Raw genomic sequence first — 18,147 nt, forward strand, 5'->3', positions numbered from 1 at the left:
TGTGGAGTTTCCAGCTTATCCGGCAGATTTTGCTGCTCATTCAGGGGTGTACGGGTCACTCACTGTGTAAATCTGTGAGTTCCTGCTGTTCAGCAGGGTAAGGGTGCAATTTTGCAGGGTTTCCTATTTATTCAGCATGATTAAGATCAATCGCTGTGAATCATAGAATGATACAGCACAGAAAGAGGCCATTCGGCCCATCGTGCCTGTGCCGGCTCTCTGAAACAGCTGTCCAATTAGTGCCACTCCCCCTGCTCTTTCTCCATAGCCCTGCAAATTCTTCCCCTTCAAGTATTTATCCAATTCCCTTTTGAAAGTTATTATTGAATCTGCTTCCACCGCCCTTCCGGATCGTAACAACTCCCTGTATAAAAAAAATTTGCATCTCACCTCTGGTTCTTTTGCCAATCACCTTAAATCTGTGTCCTCTGGTTGCTGACCCTTCTGCCACTGGAAACAGTTTCTCCTTATTTACTCGATCAAAACCCTTCATGATTTTGAACACCTCCATTAAACCTCCCCTTAACCTTCTCTGCTCTAAGGAGAACGGCCCCAGCTTCTCCAGTCTCTCTACTTAACTGAAGTCCCTCATCCCCGGTACCATTCCAGTAGATCTCCTGTGCACCCTCGCTAAGGCCTTGACATCCTTCCTAAAGTGCGGTGCCCAGAATTGGCTACAATAACCAGGGATTTATAAAGGTTTCTTTGCTTTTGCACTCTATTCCTCTATTTATAAAGTCAAGGATCCCGTATGCTGTTATAACAGCTTTCTCAACCTGCCCTGCCACCTTGAAAGACTTGTGACGGACACCTGCCCCCCACCCCGGTTCCTGCACCAATTAAAAATTGTACCCTTTAGTTTATTTCGCCTCTCCTCATTCTTCCTACCAAAATGCATCACTTCACACTTCTCAGCGTTAAATTGCATCTGCCATGTCACCAGTCTGTCTGTGGCCTCCTGGAGACTGTTACTATCCTCCTCACTGTTTGCTACTGTGTAAACGTGTGGAATCTCCTGTGTATTCAGCGGGTTATGGACCAGAGTGATATTTGCATGCAAACAGGCTCTGTGCAAACAGTTTCAGCTGTGGGACTTTACTGCTAAGGCATACCACAGGTGGAAGTAGAAGGACAGAACTCTGAATTGCCAGGATACAAACAGTGCGACGAACCACCTTGAGCTGCGAATCTGTAAAATGCCAGAGACCCAGAAAGCTGATGAAATGTTGGGAAGAGGTAGACCAAAGGAGGAGGCTCATGTCCTTTCAGGGGGAGACCCAGAGACCTGTAAATGTGTAATGCGTGTGACTGTTGCTCGAGTGTAAATCAAAACGTAGGGTGGGGTGGGGGTCAGAAAAAAACAGGAAAGCATAAACACACACACAAACGCACGCACACACACAAATGCACGCACGAGCATTGCTCTGTTCCAAACAAAGCAATTGACATTTCATGCAAGTGAAACCCATGCAAGATTTGATGAGGGTGTTGGTTTAGTGATTAAAGAAACTATCAAATTTCAACTTCAAATGAAGCTTTAATTCAGCGTGAATTTGGTCAAATTTAGCGTGAAGAATGATGCTTGTTGGTTATTTGCTCAAATTTAACCATTTAACAGCCATATAATTCCCCAACAGAGCCCGGATTCAGTGACGCATTGTGGGATACTTGCTGTCTGAAATGGGGGGGGGGGGGGGGGCATGGAGTGCTGCATCGCCAGCGATGAGGGAAAAGACCATTTTTTTTGCCATTTAAAAAAATGGACGCCATCCAAAAACATGATAAAAGTCGCTCTCCTGTCGACAAATCAGAGGCTCGCCCAGCCACCAGAAGCCTTAAATCGCAGAGCCCTAACTTGCTGAGCTCCGTCTTTCTGCACTATTCTGAACTTTTTTTTGCAATCAGTAATAAGATGTTAAGGTGATTGCGCCGGCAGTGCCAAAGGCGAATTATTTCACTCTCTGTACATCTCCTCAACTTAGGCTGCGTGACGGGATATAACAGCCCAGAGTGGGTCGAACCAAAACCCACCCACCCGCCCAGCTGTAAATGCCGTTCATGGAGCAGGACTCTCGAGTGGGCACCGTCTCTATGGGTCATGTGGCACTGGAACTATTACACAGAATGTATTCACACGAGGATATATCTTGTGGTGACCTCGTCTGTGCTTACTCACGTTGGGATATAAATTCGCTGGTGCCATGCCAGACACACTCTGGTGTCTTGCCCCGAGTGCCCATTCTTCCCGTGTAAGCCTAGACAGGAGGCACTGGTGAGCTATCAAACCACAGAGGGCATCACACAGCGAGCCCCCACTTGCATTTTGTACCAACTGGGAGAGTGGGTGTGAGGGGGTGGGGTGGGCGAAAGGATCACTCGACTGCAATCGGGAGCCCTGGCTGATTTTTCTTCTCCCATCCCACCTTCTCTAGTCTAGAGACACTCAGGTGAACTGTGGCACCCTTACGGAGCTCAACAAACTCAACGCAAGCTGCAGGTCGAACCCCATTGTGCCCTGGGATGTCGGATTGAGGATGAAGGGGAGAAGGTGATGGGTGGGGGGGGGGGGGGGGGGGGGGGGGAGGGAGGCTACTGTCTGTTAAATGGTCAAAAAAAACTGCAGTTAAAAGAGGAGCACACACACACACGCACACTGCATGAGATTTGTTGAAGGAAATTCTCTTTATTTCTCTGTCTAAATTACGTACAGCAAAATATGCTCAGTTTAAATAAAAAAGGAAAAAAAGGAAATATTAAAGCAGAACATAGGAGCTCTGTTTACAGATAAGTGAGAAAAGGGACCATTTTAATCCACAACAGAAAAAAACAAACTCAAAACACTTTCAAACTAAGCAACAATCAGTATTCAGGGTTCTGCTGTCACAGAATATGAAACAACAAGGAGACCGATGTCTTCACATTACAAAAAAAATAACATACAGAGTAAAAAGCCAGTGTCTTCAACACTATTTCAAGCTATACAATTAATTACATCAAGCATGTTTAATTAACAGGAACAGAGTGATGTGATAATTTAAGCTTGTTTGGCTTCTGCGACTTATTAATTAAGTGACCTTCAAAAAAAATGAAATGAAGAAAGTATTCCTTTCACTGGCTTATGTAGACTGGACTCAGCAAAGGTTAAAGAATCTGACTGAATGCGTTCAGCTTTACAATACTTTTTTTGAACTGGGCTCCTGTAGTGAGGCGCTTAAGAGCAAGCCGGTCTGGAGCACTAGGCCCAAAAGCCTAGGCCTCGAGTAACAAAAATTTTGCCAACTCAAAATAATTGGATTTTGCTCAGAACGTGGATTATTTTAGTCCTATTTCTTCCTTGCTCCTTTACACTAATATATTAAAAAAAATTACTGTCACAAGTTCTGCTTGTGAAAATGTTTGATCACCTATTTGTTGCTTAAAGGAGGCAGCGCCACTGTAAGGGCAACATGGTTAGCAAGCAGCCATCTTGTTTCATGTCATTTTATGGTAAGGTTAACAACATGTCTTGCTGTCATAGCGATAGAACATACAGCCCAGGTAAGCCAAGAAAAGGGAGACTTCTCTTTTTAAATACACAATTAATCCCCAACACTTCTCACAAATTTTCATGTAGTGCTTTTTTTCCCCCTCTTAAAATGTCCCTGAAGATTATGGCATAATCCCTCATTAGACAGGTCCACGTTCTCACAACTTTTAATCCCGGTTCCCCCCACGCCCCCACCATTCCCTCCTGAAGGCACGGACTCATGCTGGGGCACAGTTCCACAGGGCCAGCCACTCTCTGCTACTTTGGCCAAGTGGCCATTCGGCACTTGAGTCTTGGCAGTGAACGCCGGGAGGCTATTTGACAGTAGAGGGCATCACAGCTGAATTGGATACTCGTGCCCAAGCTCGAAACCCACGCACGCACGCACTCTTTGGTGCAGGAGAGGGGGGGGGGGGTTCCCTGGCTAAATTTTCTCCCCTTCCCCTAGTCCAGGGCACTAAGGGGCCAATTGTACCACGATTCTTATAGCAAAGAGGAACAATTGCTCACGCCCAGTCACCACTGGCCCTCTCCAACCAGCTGATTATCAGCTAATTCAGACCGGGTATCGAACCAGGGGCATCTCAGGTCTGGAAAGGCTCAGTTCTACACTGGGCTAACCGACCCCGGGTGGGGGGGTAACTACTGACTTAATAAAAAACAATCTCGAAAGATTATTTAATATATACCTGCCATTTTTACTTCAGGGACCGTTAGAGTGAGAAATCTTTTTTAAAAACTGAAACCTTGTGAGAAGGGAGGGTTCGTTCTGTGAACGCGAAAATAGATAGCCAAAGCTGTCCACAGCTAACGGAACTAAGAGAGCGACATGAAAGCAACTGTTTATACAATACAGCAAAAAATAAAGCGAGCGTTTAAATTAGAAGCAACTAAATCATGCGGGAAGCGAAATTGTGGACAGCTGATGGAATGTGTTTTAAAAAATAATTAAAAATATATATATATATATATAAAAAAAGGTGATGGGCCCAGGCAGTTATTATTAGTGATAATTACAGCAAAAGGCAACAATTAATCACAGCCAGCCACCCAGGCTCTCATTAACACTGCAGGAAACCTTGCTAATTTGCAACAAAAAAAGAAATTAGTTGATAAAAATAATATCTTGTGAAATCTGGAAACAGTCTGAAAAGTGAAATAAGAAAAGAAATTAATGGTGTGATCGCCCCAAAAGGGAAAAAAAAAACCCAAGAAATTCCAATTTAAAAAAATGTAAAAATAAATCATTAATGAATCAGGAGGTGGATGATTATTCTTAATATAATTAAAAATTATATATATATATCAATATATAAATGAGGCTCATTCATTTGTACAGCACGAAACCAAAAAAACAGCCATTAAAGAAAGAAGAGGACAGTATGAAGAGATGTTTAAGGTTAAATAATACATGCCGAATACTGCAGACACTGGTCTAGCTGTGGCAATACCATGGACAGAGTCTCTGTCACTGTGTTGTTACCAGGAACTACATAAAGCATAAAGGCAGGCCAACATTCTCGCACAGCTACGCCGCGAGCGTGCTCAACGCGCAAGAGTGTCCGCTTAATAGATTGGCATCCTTCCAAACCCGGGGCCGTGGCTGGTAAGAGCACTTCGAGCTGCGGCGCGTTAGGGGTGGCTTGTCTCCGGTGAAGGGAGCGATCTAAGCTGATGGTTTAGGAGGATGAGATATGCTGGCAGAACATTAAAGCGTGCGCGGGCGCGATATTTGTTTTTAAACCCTCCAGCAGGTTGGCGCCAATATGCCAAACAAGCCCAGAGACAACACAGTGTCAAGCACAGCCTATGCACAAAGCCATTCATCAGAATATAGACGTCATGACATGATGGGACAGTAATTAAAGGGGATTTAAACCCTGCCGATGAAGTCATTCCTTCCGTTGCACATTATCCACTTTTACCTGCATCTAAAAGCTTCAGGAACCCATAATTTTCTTTAATTCAAATTCTGAAGCACTTCCAAAAATAACCCTCACTTCAGACAATAAAAATGTACATGCAGATTTTATTTTTAAAAAGATCCTGCCTCCGTTGGTTATTGAGCTTTATATAGCAACGTAAAGCCTGGTTGCTTCCGTTTCGCTTTAATGCCGTCAGTCAGCTCTGTGGGTGTTGCCTGGATTGTGAGCTCCAAGCTCTCAGGGGCCTCATGGTTGCCAGCCCTGCCCACATGACTGATTGACAACCTTAAAAGGTACACCAAGATATGAAATGTAACACACACGCATACAAACTGCGGTTTCAGGCTATTTCCCCAGTGAGTCTTGTCCTGGAAGTAAAACTGAAATGAATGATAAGCCTGCCCAACGTCAAGCACAGTCATCCTCACTCTATTCATAGAATCATAGAGTGGTTGCAGCACAGGAGGAGGCCATTTGGCCCGTCGAGCCCGTGCCGGCTCTCTGCAAGAGCACTTCAGGTAGTCCCGCTCCCCCCGCCCTTTCTCCGTAGCCCTGCAATTTTTTTCCTTCAGGTATTTATCCAACTCCCTTTTGAAAGCCACGATTGAATCTGCCCCCACCACCCTTTCAGGCAGTGCATTCCAGATCATAACCACTCGCTGCGTAAAAAGTTTTTCCTCACGTCGCCTTTGGCTCTTCTGCCAATCACCTTAAATCTGTGTCCTCTGGTTCTCGACCCTTCCACAGTTTCTCTCTATCTACTCTGTCCAGACCCCTTCAGGCTTTTGAAATATAACCTATAAGTTTTTCTCGGTCAAATGCTTCCCTTAGTCCAAAAACTAGGGGTCATGAATACAAGACAGCCACTAATAAATCCAATAGGGAATTCAGGAGAAACTTGCTTACCCAAAGGGAGTGGTGAGAATGTGGAGCTCGTTACCCACAGGGAGTGGTTGAGGCGAATAGCATCGATGCATTTAAGGGGAAGCTAGATAAACACATGAGGGAGAAAGGAATAGAAGGATATGGTGATAGGGTGAGATGAAGTAGGGTGGGAGGAGGCTCGTGTGGAGCATAAATACTGGTATGGACCAGTTGGGCCGAATGGCCTGTTTCTGTGCTGTAAATTCTATGTATCCTGTCGGAACTGTACGCACTTGTGTATCTCGTTCAAAAGGACTGGGTGAACAATTTTCTGGGTAAATGATGTCTCTCAATGTGTAGGTGAAGCCGCTCCCTCATTTCATATCATCAATAAATCATGAGACTCATCTTTACATTTGAAGTATTGTGGGGGGGGGGGGGGGGGGGATATTGAGAATTCAAAGCCACGCTATAACCTCCCGAGATGTGCCAATTAATTGGAGAGAATAGAGAGTGTAATGTGAAGAATGGTTTCTTCTCTTGGGTTTTGTACCCCCCCCACTCCAGCACTTTTAAAACAAGCACCGTACCATTTGGAAGCCAAGTACTGCAAAACCCAATAACACTCCTGGTGGAGTAACCTACTGAGTCCAAATTTAAAAAGCTTTTTAAAAGGAGAGGGGTCCTACCATCAGACGCCCTTTTTTTGATAAATCAAGAGAATCAACTTAATTATTTAGTTTTCTCCCGTTTCAATTTGATTTTTTTCCCGAATGAATTTTTTTGATTTTTTCTTGGAATCCAAGGCCTCGCCCCTCCCTATCTCTGTAATCTCCTCCAGCCCCACATTATATACTTCAGTGCACTGCTGAGGGAATGCCGCACTGTCGGAGGTGCCGTCTTTCAGATGAGATGTCAAACCGAGGCCCCCATCTGCTCTCTCCGGTGGACGTAAGAGAGCCCACGGCCACTATTTTGAAGAAGAGCAGGGGAGTTCTCCCCGGTGTCCTGGGGCCAATATTTATCCCACAGTCAACATCACTAAAAAACAGATTATCTGATCATTTATCACATTGCTGTTTGTGGGAGCTTGCTGTGCACAAATTGGCTGCCACGTTTCCTACATTACAACAGTGACTACACTCCAAAAGTACTTCACTGGCTATAAAGCGCTTTGGGATGTCTGGTGGATGTGAAAGGCGCTACAGAAATGCAAGTCTGTCTTTCTTTCAGTTCCAATTTAGAGCACACAGGTAATTAAACACAGGGCTGAAAATCTTAAGGAGCCTTTCTTGGGTTTACAGAGGCTTTTTTTTGCATCGAAGTGTAAACCGCAGCAGACAGCTCGACACACTCAGGCCACACGAGGAGCGGGCAGCTCGACACACTCAGGCCACACGAGGAGCGGGCAGCTCGACACACTCAGGCCACACGAGGAGTGGGGTCTTGAAAGGATTTCATTTAAAAGGGTCAGCTCATTCCTAAGTGCCAGAGTCGGGGGATTTCTTGTTCTATGTCCACGCACATACCCACAAATGCCGAGATTTGGACTGGCAAGGAGGGGAATTTTGGCCCCCTCCCTGCGATCAGAGTGCGTTTGATTCCTGTTGGATTCACCGTCCCTGCAAGTACTTTCAGGAGTTGTAGCCCATCAATCTCATCATCAAGCACCAATCAACCTATTGGAAGTGGTTTCATTAAGATCACCTTTAACTTCCCTGTAAACACCTATTGGAAGAGGCCTGAACGATCTTATTTCAACTTTCTTGAACGCACCAATGAGAAGAGTCCTCATCAGCCGTATTCAAATAGGATGGTCACTAAACAGCCAAATGATCAACTGGTTAAAATGGCTCACGTTAGTTGACTCTGGCTTTCTACGCTATATACATACACATGATAAATGCCATGACCTACAAAAGGCCCTGGTGTGTGCCAAATGCCAAAGTAAAAACTGCCGCACACTCTGGAAAGGAACAAGCCAGAACAGAAAGCACAAAATCTGCACAGGCTCATGGCACAAACACATCCTCTTACTATTTATTAATACAGAGCTGCTGCAATGGCCAGAAAGATTGGCTCAGGCCACCTTACGTTCAATGTTACACACACTGCCAGTGGCATGTATTAACTCTAGAATTACCAATGTTATCCAAGTAATGTTTGGAGCGATCAAAGGAACCATAACTGGCTAATACATGCCAACGAGCGCTGATCCTCTGAGAATGTATGCATTTATCAGACCAAAACCAACCCGGAACTCTGTTTCTTTCTCTCTCTTCACGGATGCTGCCTGACCTGCTGAGTATTTCCAGCATTTTCTGTTTTTATTTCATCACTGACCTGATTGGATGTTCTGAGTGACCTCAGCACTGACCTGATTGGAGATTCTGAGTGACCTCAGCACTGACCTAACCAGACATTCTATGTGGGAGTAATCAGAATAGAACTTTTTTCATTAATAGTTTTGTGAATTTGACATCTATTCCTCCGAGATCTCATAGTACCAGGGACAGAATAATCATCCTCCAAAATATACAGCATCCCACACTGAACTACTATGAATTTGAGGAGCAAACTAGAATTTGATTTTCAGATAAAAGGTCCCCTTCTTTGCTTTGACTCCGATGTTCCAAACCCTATCTGAAAGTACATAGTTTAAATCTGGCAAAACGCTTATTGCAAAAATAAACTCGGCCTTCTACACTGCTGAATCCTAATAAACACATCACTCTTTTGCCAAGAAATGTCCTATTTGGATCGAGGTATCCATAAACTGCAGATAAAAATAAGCAGACTGCAACTCTCTGGGCTACCCAGTCGTTTAATCACTCACTCCAAACTAACACATTATCAGTAAACATACACGATGTGATTAGAAGTGTAAAGTGCAGAGCTGTCTCGAGGTGACAGTGGTCATGGACTGACTGTACTGAGTGCGGTGAGCATTGATGGAGCAGATATCGGGGAACACTGTGCACTTGGGAGGTGATTTTGTATTCAAAATGTTATGTTTTTCCAGTCGGAATTCTGCACCGTGCGAATGGGATGGGAAACATTTTGCTCCATTGGAATTCTATACAATGGAAGCGAATGGGAAACAGCTGGTGATTCCAAACTTGGGATGAGGAATATGTTTCTCCTGACTGCACTTGCTGATGCCCTAAGCAGAGAGAGAATGAATGGAATGACTGGACAGCCAAAGTGCTCAGGGTAATCTGTGGCCTTGGCTATGTAATGTGTCAGGAATTACAAGATGATCTTCTCATAACCTTGAGGGAAGGAAACCTGCCGTCCTTACCTGCTCCAGCCTACATGTGCCGCCAGCCATATCGCCAATGTGGTTGACTCTTAACTGCCCTCTGAAGTGGCCTTTCAAGCCACTCGGTTGTAGATGGTCCACCACCACCTTCTTAGGGCAACTGGGGGCGGGCAATAAATGCCAGCCTTGCCAGCGACGCCCGTATCCCGAGAATTAAAAAAAAAATTTAAGAAAAGAGGAAGGTCGTGCCGTTGTCACCTGGGATCCCTCAAGATGGGTGAGCTCCTAAGTCACAGCAGTAGCACCATGGGTGGTAGGGGGAGGGGTTATGGAGGAACCGAGCAGAGGCCAGTCACCATCATACAGGGCAGCAGGGAGAGAAGCCTTGGGGGGGGGGGGGGGGGGCGGATGGAGGGCATTTGCCCCTCTCTCTCTCTCTCGGCCGGGGATGCAGTTTGGCATAGGGCGACCTAAAAGAGAAGGGCAAGGAGAACCACAAGAATACAGCAACATTAAATTTCATCGGTGGAAAATGCTACAAGACAACTCGACCCAGCTTCTTTCAAAGGGGAGCATTTCACCTAGAACTGAAGGAAGATTTTTGCTCCCGCATTTTTAACACACAACGGTTTACAAATAACCAGCACCAGCGGAGGCTCAGCAGGAACCGGAATAACGCCGTAAAACCTTGCAGGAGATGTGGGTCGTGGTTTTGTTAAGTACTTGTTAACACGGCGGGGGTGTGGAGTGGGGGAAACAAGGGAGCTGGTGGCTGGTGTGAGATAGAATCAAGGGTCAACATACCTGGGAACTGGTAGCTGTAGCTTGGTGCGAATCCTGGGTATCCACGGCCATATGTTGCAACAAAGTTTGGGTAACCTTTAAAACAATATTTTAAAAAGGGGGAGAAAAAAAGAAAGGCATCAGGTTAAAGGAAGCAGCAGCAGCTTGCGACTGGTGTGTGCACCTTAGTTTGATATCAGTCATATCCTTGTTTTACACTCAACTGTAGCAGGGTTACTTCAAGGGAAGCTAAAAGCTCAGGTAAAACAAATGGGGGGGTGAACATGGGCGTTTATACTTATCCTACAGTAATTTTGTCCCCTCCTCTTCTGAAGGCCACTGATCGCCGCTGGCATTCAACCCCAATGTAGCTCAACCCCAACGGCCTGCTTCATGCGTTGAACCTTGAACCTTAACCCTGTCCTTGCTCGAATTCCAATCCATCTTCCGGTACAAAAAACATCAACCAGATAGCAACCGAGAGGGAGAAAGAACCCTGGCCAACATTTCGCTCCCCTAACCCGGTGACCCGCCACTCTCCACCGCCCCCCCCCCCCCGCCCCCACCAAGGCCGATTGCACCATCCCTCGTAGCTCCCTAACTCAGCACAGAACAGGAATTGACTGTGGGATCTTCCTGATCTGTGTGGCTTGGTTACTTGCTTGTGACTTTTCATAATCTCAGGAAGACGAGAATGTTGATGCGGGAGAAATATTTTGAGCAAACCCAGTAGAGGTAAAGGAGAAGACACAATGGGGGAAGGACTATGTATATATATATTTTTTTTATTTGTTCATGGGATGTGGACGTTGCTGTCAAGGCCAGCATTTATTGCCCATCCCTAATTGCCCTTGAGAAGGCGGTGGTGAGGTGCCTTCTTGAACCGCTGCAGTCCGTGTGGTGAAGGTGCTCCCGCAGTGCCATTATACTTCTTTGTAGCGGTTTGGTACAACTGAGCGGCTTGCTGGGCCATTTCAGAGGGCAGTTAAGAGTCAACCACACTGCTGTGGGGTCTGGAGTCACATATAGGCCAGACCAGGTAAGGACGGCAGATTTCCTTCCCTAAAGCGCATTAGTGAACCAGATGGGTTTTTCCAACAATCCGGTAGTTTCATGGTCAACATTACTGATGCTAGCTTTTTATTCCAGATTTATTTAATTAACTGAATTTAAATTCCCCAGCTGCCGTGGTGGGATTTGAACTCACGTCTCACCGGATCATTAGTCCAGGCCTCTGGATTACTACTCCCAGTAACATAACCACTATGCTATCCATACTCGCTATCGTAAAAATGCAAATGTGTTTATAAAGAACACGTTCATGATTTTACTGCAAAGAACATGTTCTCCAGGGTAGGTGGCACCGATTATGGTTATTTATGGAACACACTGCCAGCTATGACTCAGTTGGACTCTCAAACAGGAGCTGGATGGATCAATGATTCAGCAGGGAGTGCAGGACATTGGTTTTGGAATAGGAAGAGGACAGAAAATGGACATACTGACTCCTGAAACTAGACCGGGATGACAGGGCAAGCAGGACAAAAGCAAAGTCACCTTTTCCCCCAATCGCTACATTTTCACGATCTCAATACCTTTTTGGGCCTGTTGGTGTTGGATCTCTGGAGCAGTCAAGTTTCTCCAACACCTTGACAACCAAGAATTCAGTTTGTGAACATTAAGCCCTACATATTATTTCAGTAGCAACACCTGAAACACAAGTGTTCTCACCAGCCAGATGTGGTAGATTTAAACTCCTTTGCGGACACTCAGTTACCTTCATCAGTGACAGCCGTGGCTCAGTGGGCAGCACCCTCACCTGAGTCAGAAGGTTGTGGGTTCAAGTCCCACTCCAGAGGCTCGAGCACAAAAATCTAGACCGACACTCCAGTGCAGTGCTGAGGGAATGCTGCACTGTCGGAGGTGCCATCTTTCGGATGAGACTTTAAACCAAGGTCTGGCCTCTTCTCAGGTGGACATAAAAGATCCCATGGTATAATTTCTAAGAAGAGCAGGGGGAGTTCTCCCTGGTGTCCTGGCCATTATTTATCCCTCAACCAGTATCACTAAAATACAGATTTACACCCGGCTCGATTTTACGGAAGGGTGTGAATCGAGTGTCTGACTCGAACCCGCCCCATTATCTCCAGGGGTGCAGTTAGGGTGAAATCGGGACTTTCGTTTCTTTAAAGGACCCACTTTAGCAACATATATTGTGCATTACACATTATAAAATTCCTGTCCTTACAAACGTTTCAGCCAACTTACTGCGAGCAATGCCATGGCAGATCTGCTAATAAGTAAATATATAGAACAAGTCGTTACATTATCGCAAGCCTGGGTCATCTGGAGTTTAATCGTTGTATGGTCACGGAATTCTTCTCCCTGTTCCAAATCCCAGAATTGCCTCTGGTGCCCCTCCAGCTCTTTACACATGGCGGTCTGAGACACTCGAGTTACTGGTTGAAGATCAGTATTAGTGAGGGCCTGGGAGAACTAGGTGGAAAGGAGAGTAGCTGAGAGGAGGTGCATTGTACCTCTGCAGGATCCCAGCAGAGGCACCACGCTCCCTGTGCCACTTGTACCAACACCATTGTTAGTCATTTCCATCGCTCAGTGGAGGCGCTTAAAGCCTGGGGCCACTCTGCAGGCCGCCCAGTGATTCAGAGCTCGAAAGGTTAAGTGCGATTTGACAGAGTAATTCTTAATGGGACTGAAATAAAAGAAAGGGCATACAGGCTGAACGTGCCGTCTTGGCAGACATTTGATGGTGTGGATTAATAATTCAACACTCATTTAATGGGTTATTAATTTTTCATGGTTTTATTTTTAAAAAAACCTTGTTATTTTTAACTCGGATGTTTTTTCTCTCTCCGCTTTTAATTTCCCCTCGATGCTACTCTTGGCACGCTCGCTTGTTAAAACACTCGTTGCCATAGTGTGCCAGTCTTAGCTGTGGCTTTGGGAGGCACAAAGCACGAATCCGAGGGAAATACCACAAGCCGATTTGTGGGAAGAGAAAGAAACTGTGTATTTGCAACCAAAATAAAATCCCTCGGATTTAAAAAAAAACTTGTTCTGAGGACATGGACGACCCTGGCAAGGCGGTATTTATTACCCATGCCTAGTTGCCCCGGGGGGGCACAAAGAGTCAGCCAAGTTGTGTGAGATTGGAGTCACGGTTAAACCAGATAGAGTAAGAGTTAAGCAGGTTCCCCTCACTGAACATTAGCAGCAGGTATAGGCCATTCAGCCCATCGAGTCTGTTCCGCCGTTCAATTAGAACACGGCTGATCTGTACCTCAACTCCCAGTTACCTGCCTTTGATCCATATCCCTTAATACCCTTACCCAACAAAAATCTATCGATTTTAGTCTTAAACATTTCAAATTGACCCAGCCTTTTGGGGGAAGAGAACTCCACATTTCTAACACCCTTTTTACATCGGATATACGGCACAGAAACAGGCCATTCGGCCCAACCAGTCCATGCCAGCATTTATGCTCCACTCGAGCCTCCTCCCGTCTTTCCTCATCTAAATCTATCAGCATAACCCTCTATTCCCTTCTCCCTCATATACTTGTCCAGCCTCCCCATAAATGCATCTATACTATTCACCTCAACCACTCCCTGTGGGAGCGAGTTCCACATTCTCACCACTCTCTGGGTAAAGAAGTTTCTTCTGAATTCCCTATTGGATTTCTTGGTGACTATCTTATATTGATGGCCTCTAGTTATGCTCTTCCCCACAAGTGGAAACACTCTCTCTGTACCCACTCTATCAAAACCTTTCATAATTTTAAAGACCTCTATTAGGTCACCCCTCAGCCTTCGTTTTTCAAGCGAAAAGAGACCCGGCCTGTTCATCCTTTCCCGATATGTATAACCTCACATTTCTGGTATCATCTTTGTAAATCTTCTCTGCATCCTCTCCAGAGCCTCTGTAACCTTTTTATAATATGGCGACCAGAATTGTACGCAGTACTCCAAATGTGGTCTAACCAAGGTTCGATACAGGTTTAACATAACTTCCCTACTTTTCAATTCTATCCCTCTAGAAATAAACCTAGTGCTTGGTTTGCTTTTTTTATGGCCTTGCTAGCCTGTGTCGCAACTTTTAGTGATTTGTGTATTTGTACTCAGAGATCCCTTTGTTCCTCCACCTCACCCAGACTCGCACCTTCCAAGTAATAAGTGACCTCCCTATTCTTCCTACCAAAATGTAATACCTCACATTTATCTGTGTTGAACTTCATTTGCCAATTATATGCCCATTCTGCAAGTTTATTGATGTCCTCCTGTAATTTGTTGCAGTCCTCCTCAGTATTGACTATCCCCCCTAATTTGGTGTCATCTGCAAATTTAGAAATTGTGTTTTTGATTCCAAAGTCTAAATCGTTAATGTAAATTGTGAACAGCAGTGGTCCCAGCACTGATCCTTGTGGAACACCACTACCCACCTTCTGCCACTGTGAATAGCTATCCTTTACTCCTACTCTCTGCTTTCTGTCCTGAAGCCAGCCAGCAATCCATTCTGCTACTTGTCCCCGGACTCCACATTCTCTGACATTATTCGTTAGTCTATTATGTGGTACCTTATCGAAGGCTTTTTGAAAATCTAGATTTTTATGAAAAGTGCTTCCTGATTTCACCCCTGAACGGCCTGGCTCTAATTTTAAGATTGCGCCCACAATCTGGATTCCCCCAGCAGAGGAAATAGTTTATCCGTATCTACCCCCATCAAATCCTTTCGTCATTTTAAACACCTCGATCAGATCACCCCTCAATCTCCTAAACTTGAGGGAATACGAGCCCAAGTCTCTGCAACCTATCCTCATAATTTAACCCTTTAAGCATCCGGTATCATTCTGGTGAATCTGCGCTGCCCCCCCCCTCCCCCCCTCCAAGGCCAATACATCCTTCCTGAGGTTCGATGCCCGGAACTAACAGGACATTAGTGAACTCGTTGGCTTTTTTTTTTTAATGACAATCTGGCAGCTTTTCAGGATCACTTTTTAAACTGGGGCCAGCCCACAAATGACCAGATTGATTGAACTGAATTTATGGATTGCTGTAACCTAGAGTTGCCAACTCTGGTTGCATGTATTCCTGGAGGTATCATCAGAAGTCCTCTAACGGCCCTAACGGTCAAACAGCCCTTCTTTCCCATCTCCAATATTTTTTACAACTAATAAAGAAATGCGTTTAAAGAAATTATTTATTTGTATCTCCGTGTTTGCTGCCAGCAGTTGTCCAGGAGAGTAACTTTAATTCCTGAAGACTCCAGGGCAATCCTGGAGGGTTGACGACCCCTCGGCTACTGCACCCGATAACGCTCGGGAACGTCTGGGAACTGCCTCTAAGATCAGCACCGATTGTGGAGCAAATGTTTATCTTTTGCATTCGGGGGAAGGGTGCACAGGGCTCAGCGCTGGGGGCAAGAGAGAGAAATGTAGCCTTTCATTTTTAAAAACGCCAAGAGACATAGTAGCGGGTTTTCCAGTGCGGTGTCTCGAATTTCTGGCAAGGGCTCCCCCGGGCCGGGAGCGCCAATTCGAAAATTCGCCCAACAACAACTTGCATTTATACAGTGCCATTAATGTAGCAAAATCACAGAAATCACAGAAACCCCACAGTGCAGATAGAGGCCATTTCGGCCCATCGAGCCTGCACCGACACATGTCCCACCCGATCCCCGTAACCCCTACACCAACACATATCCCACCCTATCCCCGTAACCCCACGTATTTAATCCCCCTAACACTAAGGGTCAATTTATCATAGCCAATCAACCTAACCCGCACATCTTTGGACTGTGGGAGGAAACCGGAGCACCCGGAGAAAACCCACGCAAACACGGGGAGAATGTGCAAACTCCACACAGACAGTCGCCCGAGGCCGGATTCGAACCCGGGTCCCTGGTGCTGTGAGGCAACAGTGCTAACCACTATGCCACAATGTCCCAAGGCGCTTCACAGGAGCGGTGTCGGGCAAAATTTGACACCGAGTTGCACGAGGAGATATTAGGACAGGTGACCAAAAGCTCGGTCAAAGAGGTCAGTGTTAAGGAATGTCTTAAAAGGAGGAGAGGCGGAGAGGATTAGGGAGGGAATTCCCGAGCTTAGCGGCCCGGGCAGCTGAAGGCACGGCCGCCAATGGTGGAGCAATTAAAATCGGGGGATGCGCAAGAGGCCAGAATTGGAGGAACGCAGAGAGCTTGGAGGGTTGTAGGGCGGGAGGAGGTTCCAGAGATAGGGAGTCAGTGTAGGTGAACGAGCACGCCTCAGTCTGCGGCACTAACAAGGCATTAGTCTGCTTGTGGGGCTCTGCTCCCATTAAAGTAGCAGACAGAGAAATGCACACTTTAATGTGTTAAGCACTCATCTGCTAGATGTCACCAGCAGTAAGATATTACCTATCGTTCTCCCCTTGGTGCAGCTGCTGCAATTGCTCTTTTAGCGCTCGATACTATGGGTCGTTAATGCTCTCCTCTCTTCCCCCCAGGGACCCCGTGCAAAGGTTCCGGTTTGGGTCCTCTACATTTTACTAGACAATTATGTTATTGGTTGTGGGGGGGCGAGTCCAAAAACTAGGGTCCAATAAATATAAGACAGTCACCAATAAATCCAGTAGGGAATTCAGGAGAAACTTCTTTACCCAGAGAGTGGTGAGAATGTGGAACTCGCTGCCACAGGGAGTGGTTGAGGCGAATAGTATAGATGCATTTAAGTGGAAGCTAGATAAACACATGAGGGAGAAAGGAATAGAGGGATATGTTGATAGGGTGAGATGAAGTCGGGTGGGAGGAGGCTCGTGTGGAGCATAAACACCGGCATAGACCAGTTGGGCCGAATGGCCTGTTTCTGTGCTGTTAATTCTATGACCCCTTTATGTAAAATCATGGGCAGCTTGGAAAGTGTAGAAATTCACAGGATTTATGTTGGAAAGTTGCATCAAATCACTCCCCGCCCCCCACCCCCACCTCCCATCTGCTGTTTCCCTTGATGAGGATAGTTTGATGGGGGGGGGGGAACGGACAATGAAGACGGCAGTGGAAGAGGGTCGAGTCTGGCAGGATGACGAAAAGTTTCACTCCTGCCTCCAGCTGAAGGCGGAAGCTGTTTGCCGACGGCGCTAATGTAACTCTGACCCCCCCCGCCCCCCCAACCCCAGGTTGCGAAATCTGGTCAGTTCTTTCCATTTGACTGTGTTTGTTCGGAAATACAGCCGGTTGGGGAGAAACGGAATGGGCCTTGATGACAAGTATGTGCGCGCTAGCCAATCCAATAGCTTGGTAACACGGTGGGGTGGGGGGGGTAGATTCTGCTTTCCGAGCACCTACAAACCTCAAAGAGCTGCACGGAAGCACTGCGTAAATGGGCCCCTTCTGTTGTTACGTCAGGTACATGTGAGCTGCCCAGCTGTGCCAGTTGAGGAATGATGTGGCTCCTTTTCCGTTGTCTTTAGATCAGCATCTTTCTTCGGGCCTCGCACCTGCTCACTGGCAAGTCTGCAGCAGCTCATCTGATAAATGGGGCGTGTTGGCTGTTGACTCCTCACCAGCCTCTGAAGATGTACTATCTGCTCCAAACCTTACTTCAGCAAATTTCAGCGACTAACTGCAATACGGCGCACGGCTTCCGAACGTGGCTTTGGAGTTGGGCACCCATTGATTACCAGCACGGTAGCCCCACAACCCCCCGCCCACCCCCCCACTCGAGATCTCTGCCCTCCTCCCATTCTGGCCTCTTGCGCATCCCCCGATTACCTTCGCTCCACCATTGGCG

General features: G+C 46.2%; 1 protein-coding gene across 1 annotated transcript in view; it reads right to left on the minus strand.

Moving 5' to 3' along the window:
- LOC147102401 (RNA-binding protein Musashi homolog 2-like) overlaps positions 1-18,147 on the minus strand; it is a 269,465-nt gene that overhangs the window by 208,221 nt on the left and 43,097 nt on the right. Inside the window, exon 3 of the mRNA XM_085964792.1 lies at positions 10,382-10,456. Within this exon, the coding sequence (XP_085820918.1) occupies positions 10,382-10,456 (75 nt within the window). The remainder of the gene's footprint in view (positions 1-10,381; positions 10,457-18,147) is intronic.

Source organism: Somniosus microcephalus, chromosome 22 (assembly GCF_052327205.1).
Source record: "Somniosus microcephalus isolate GS21.2 chromosome 22, FLI_Smic_1.0, whole genome shotgun sequence".
NCBI classification, from domain to species: domain Eukaryota; kingdom Metazoa; phylum Chordata; class Chondrichthyes; order Squaliformes; family Somniosidae; genus Somniosus; species Somniosus microcephalus.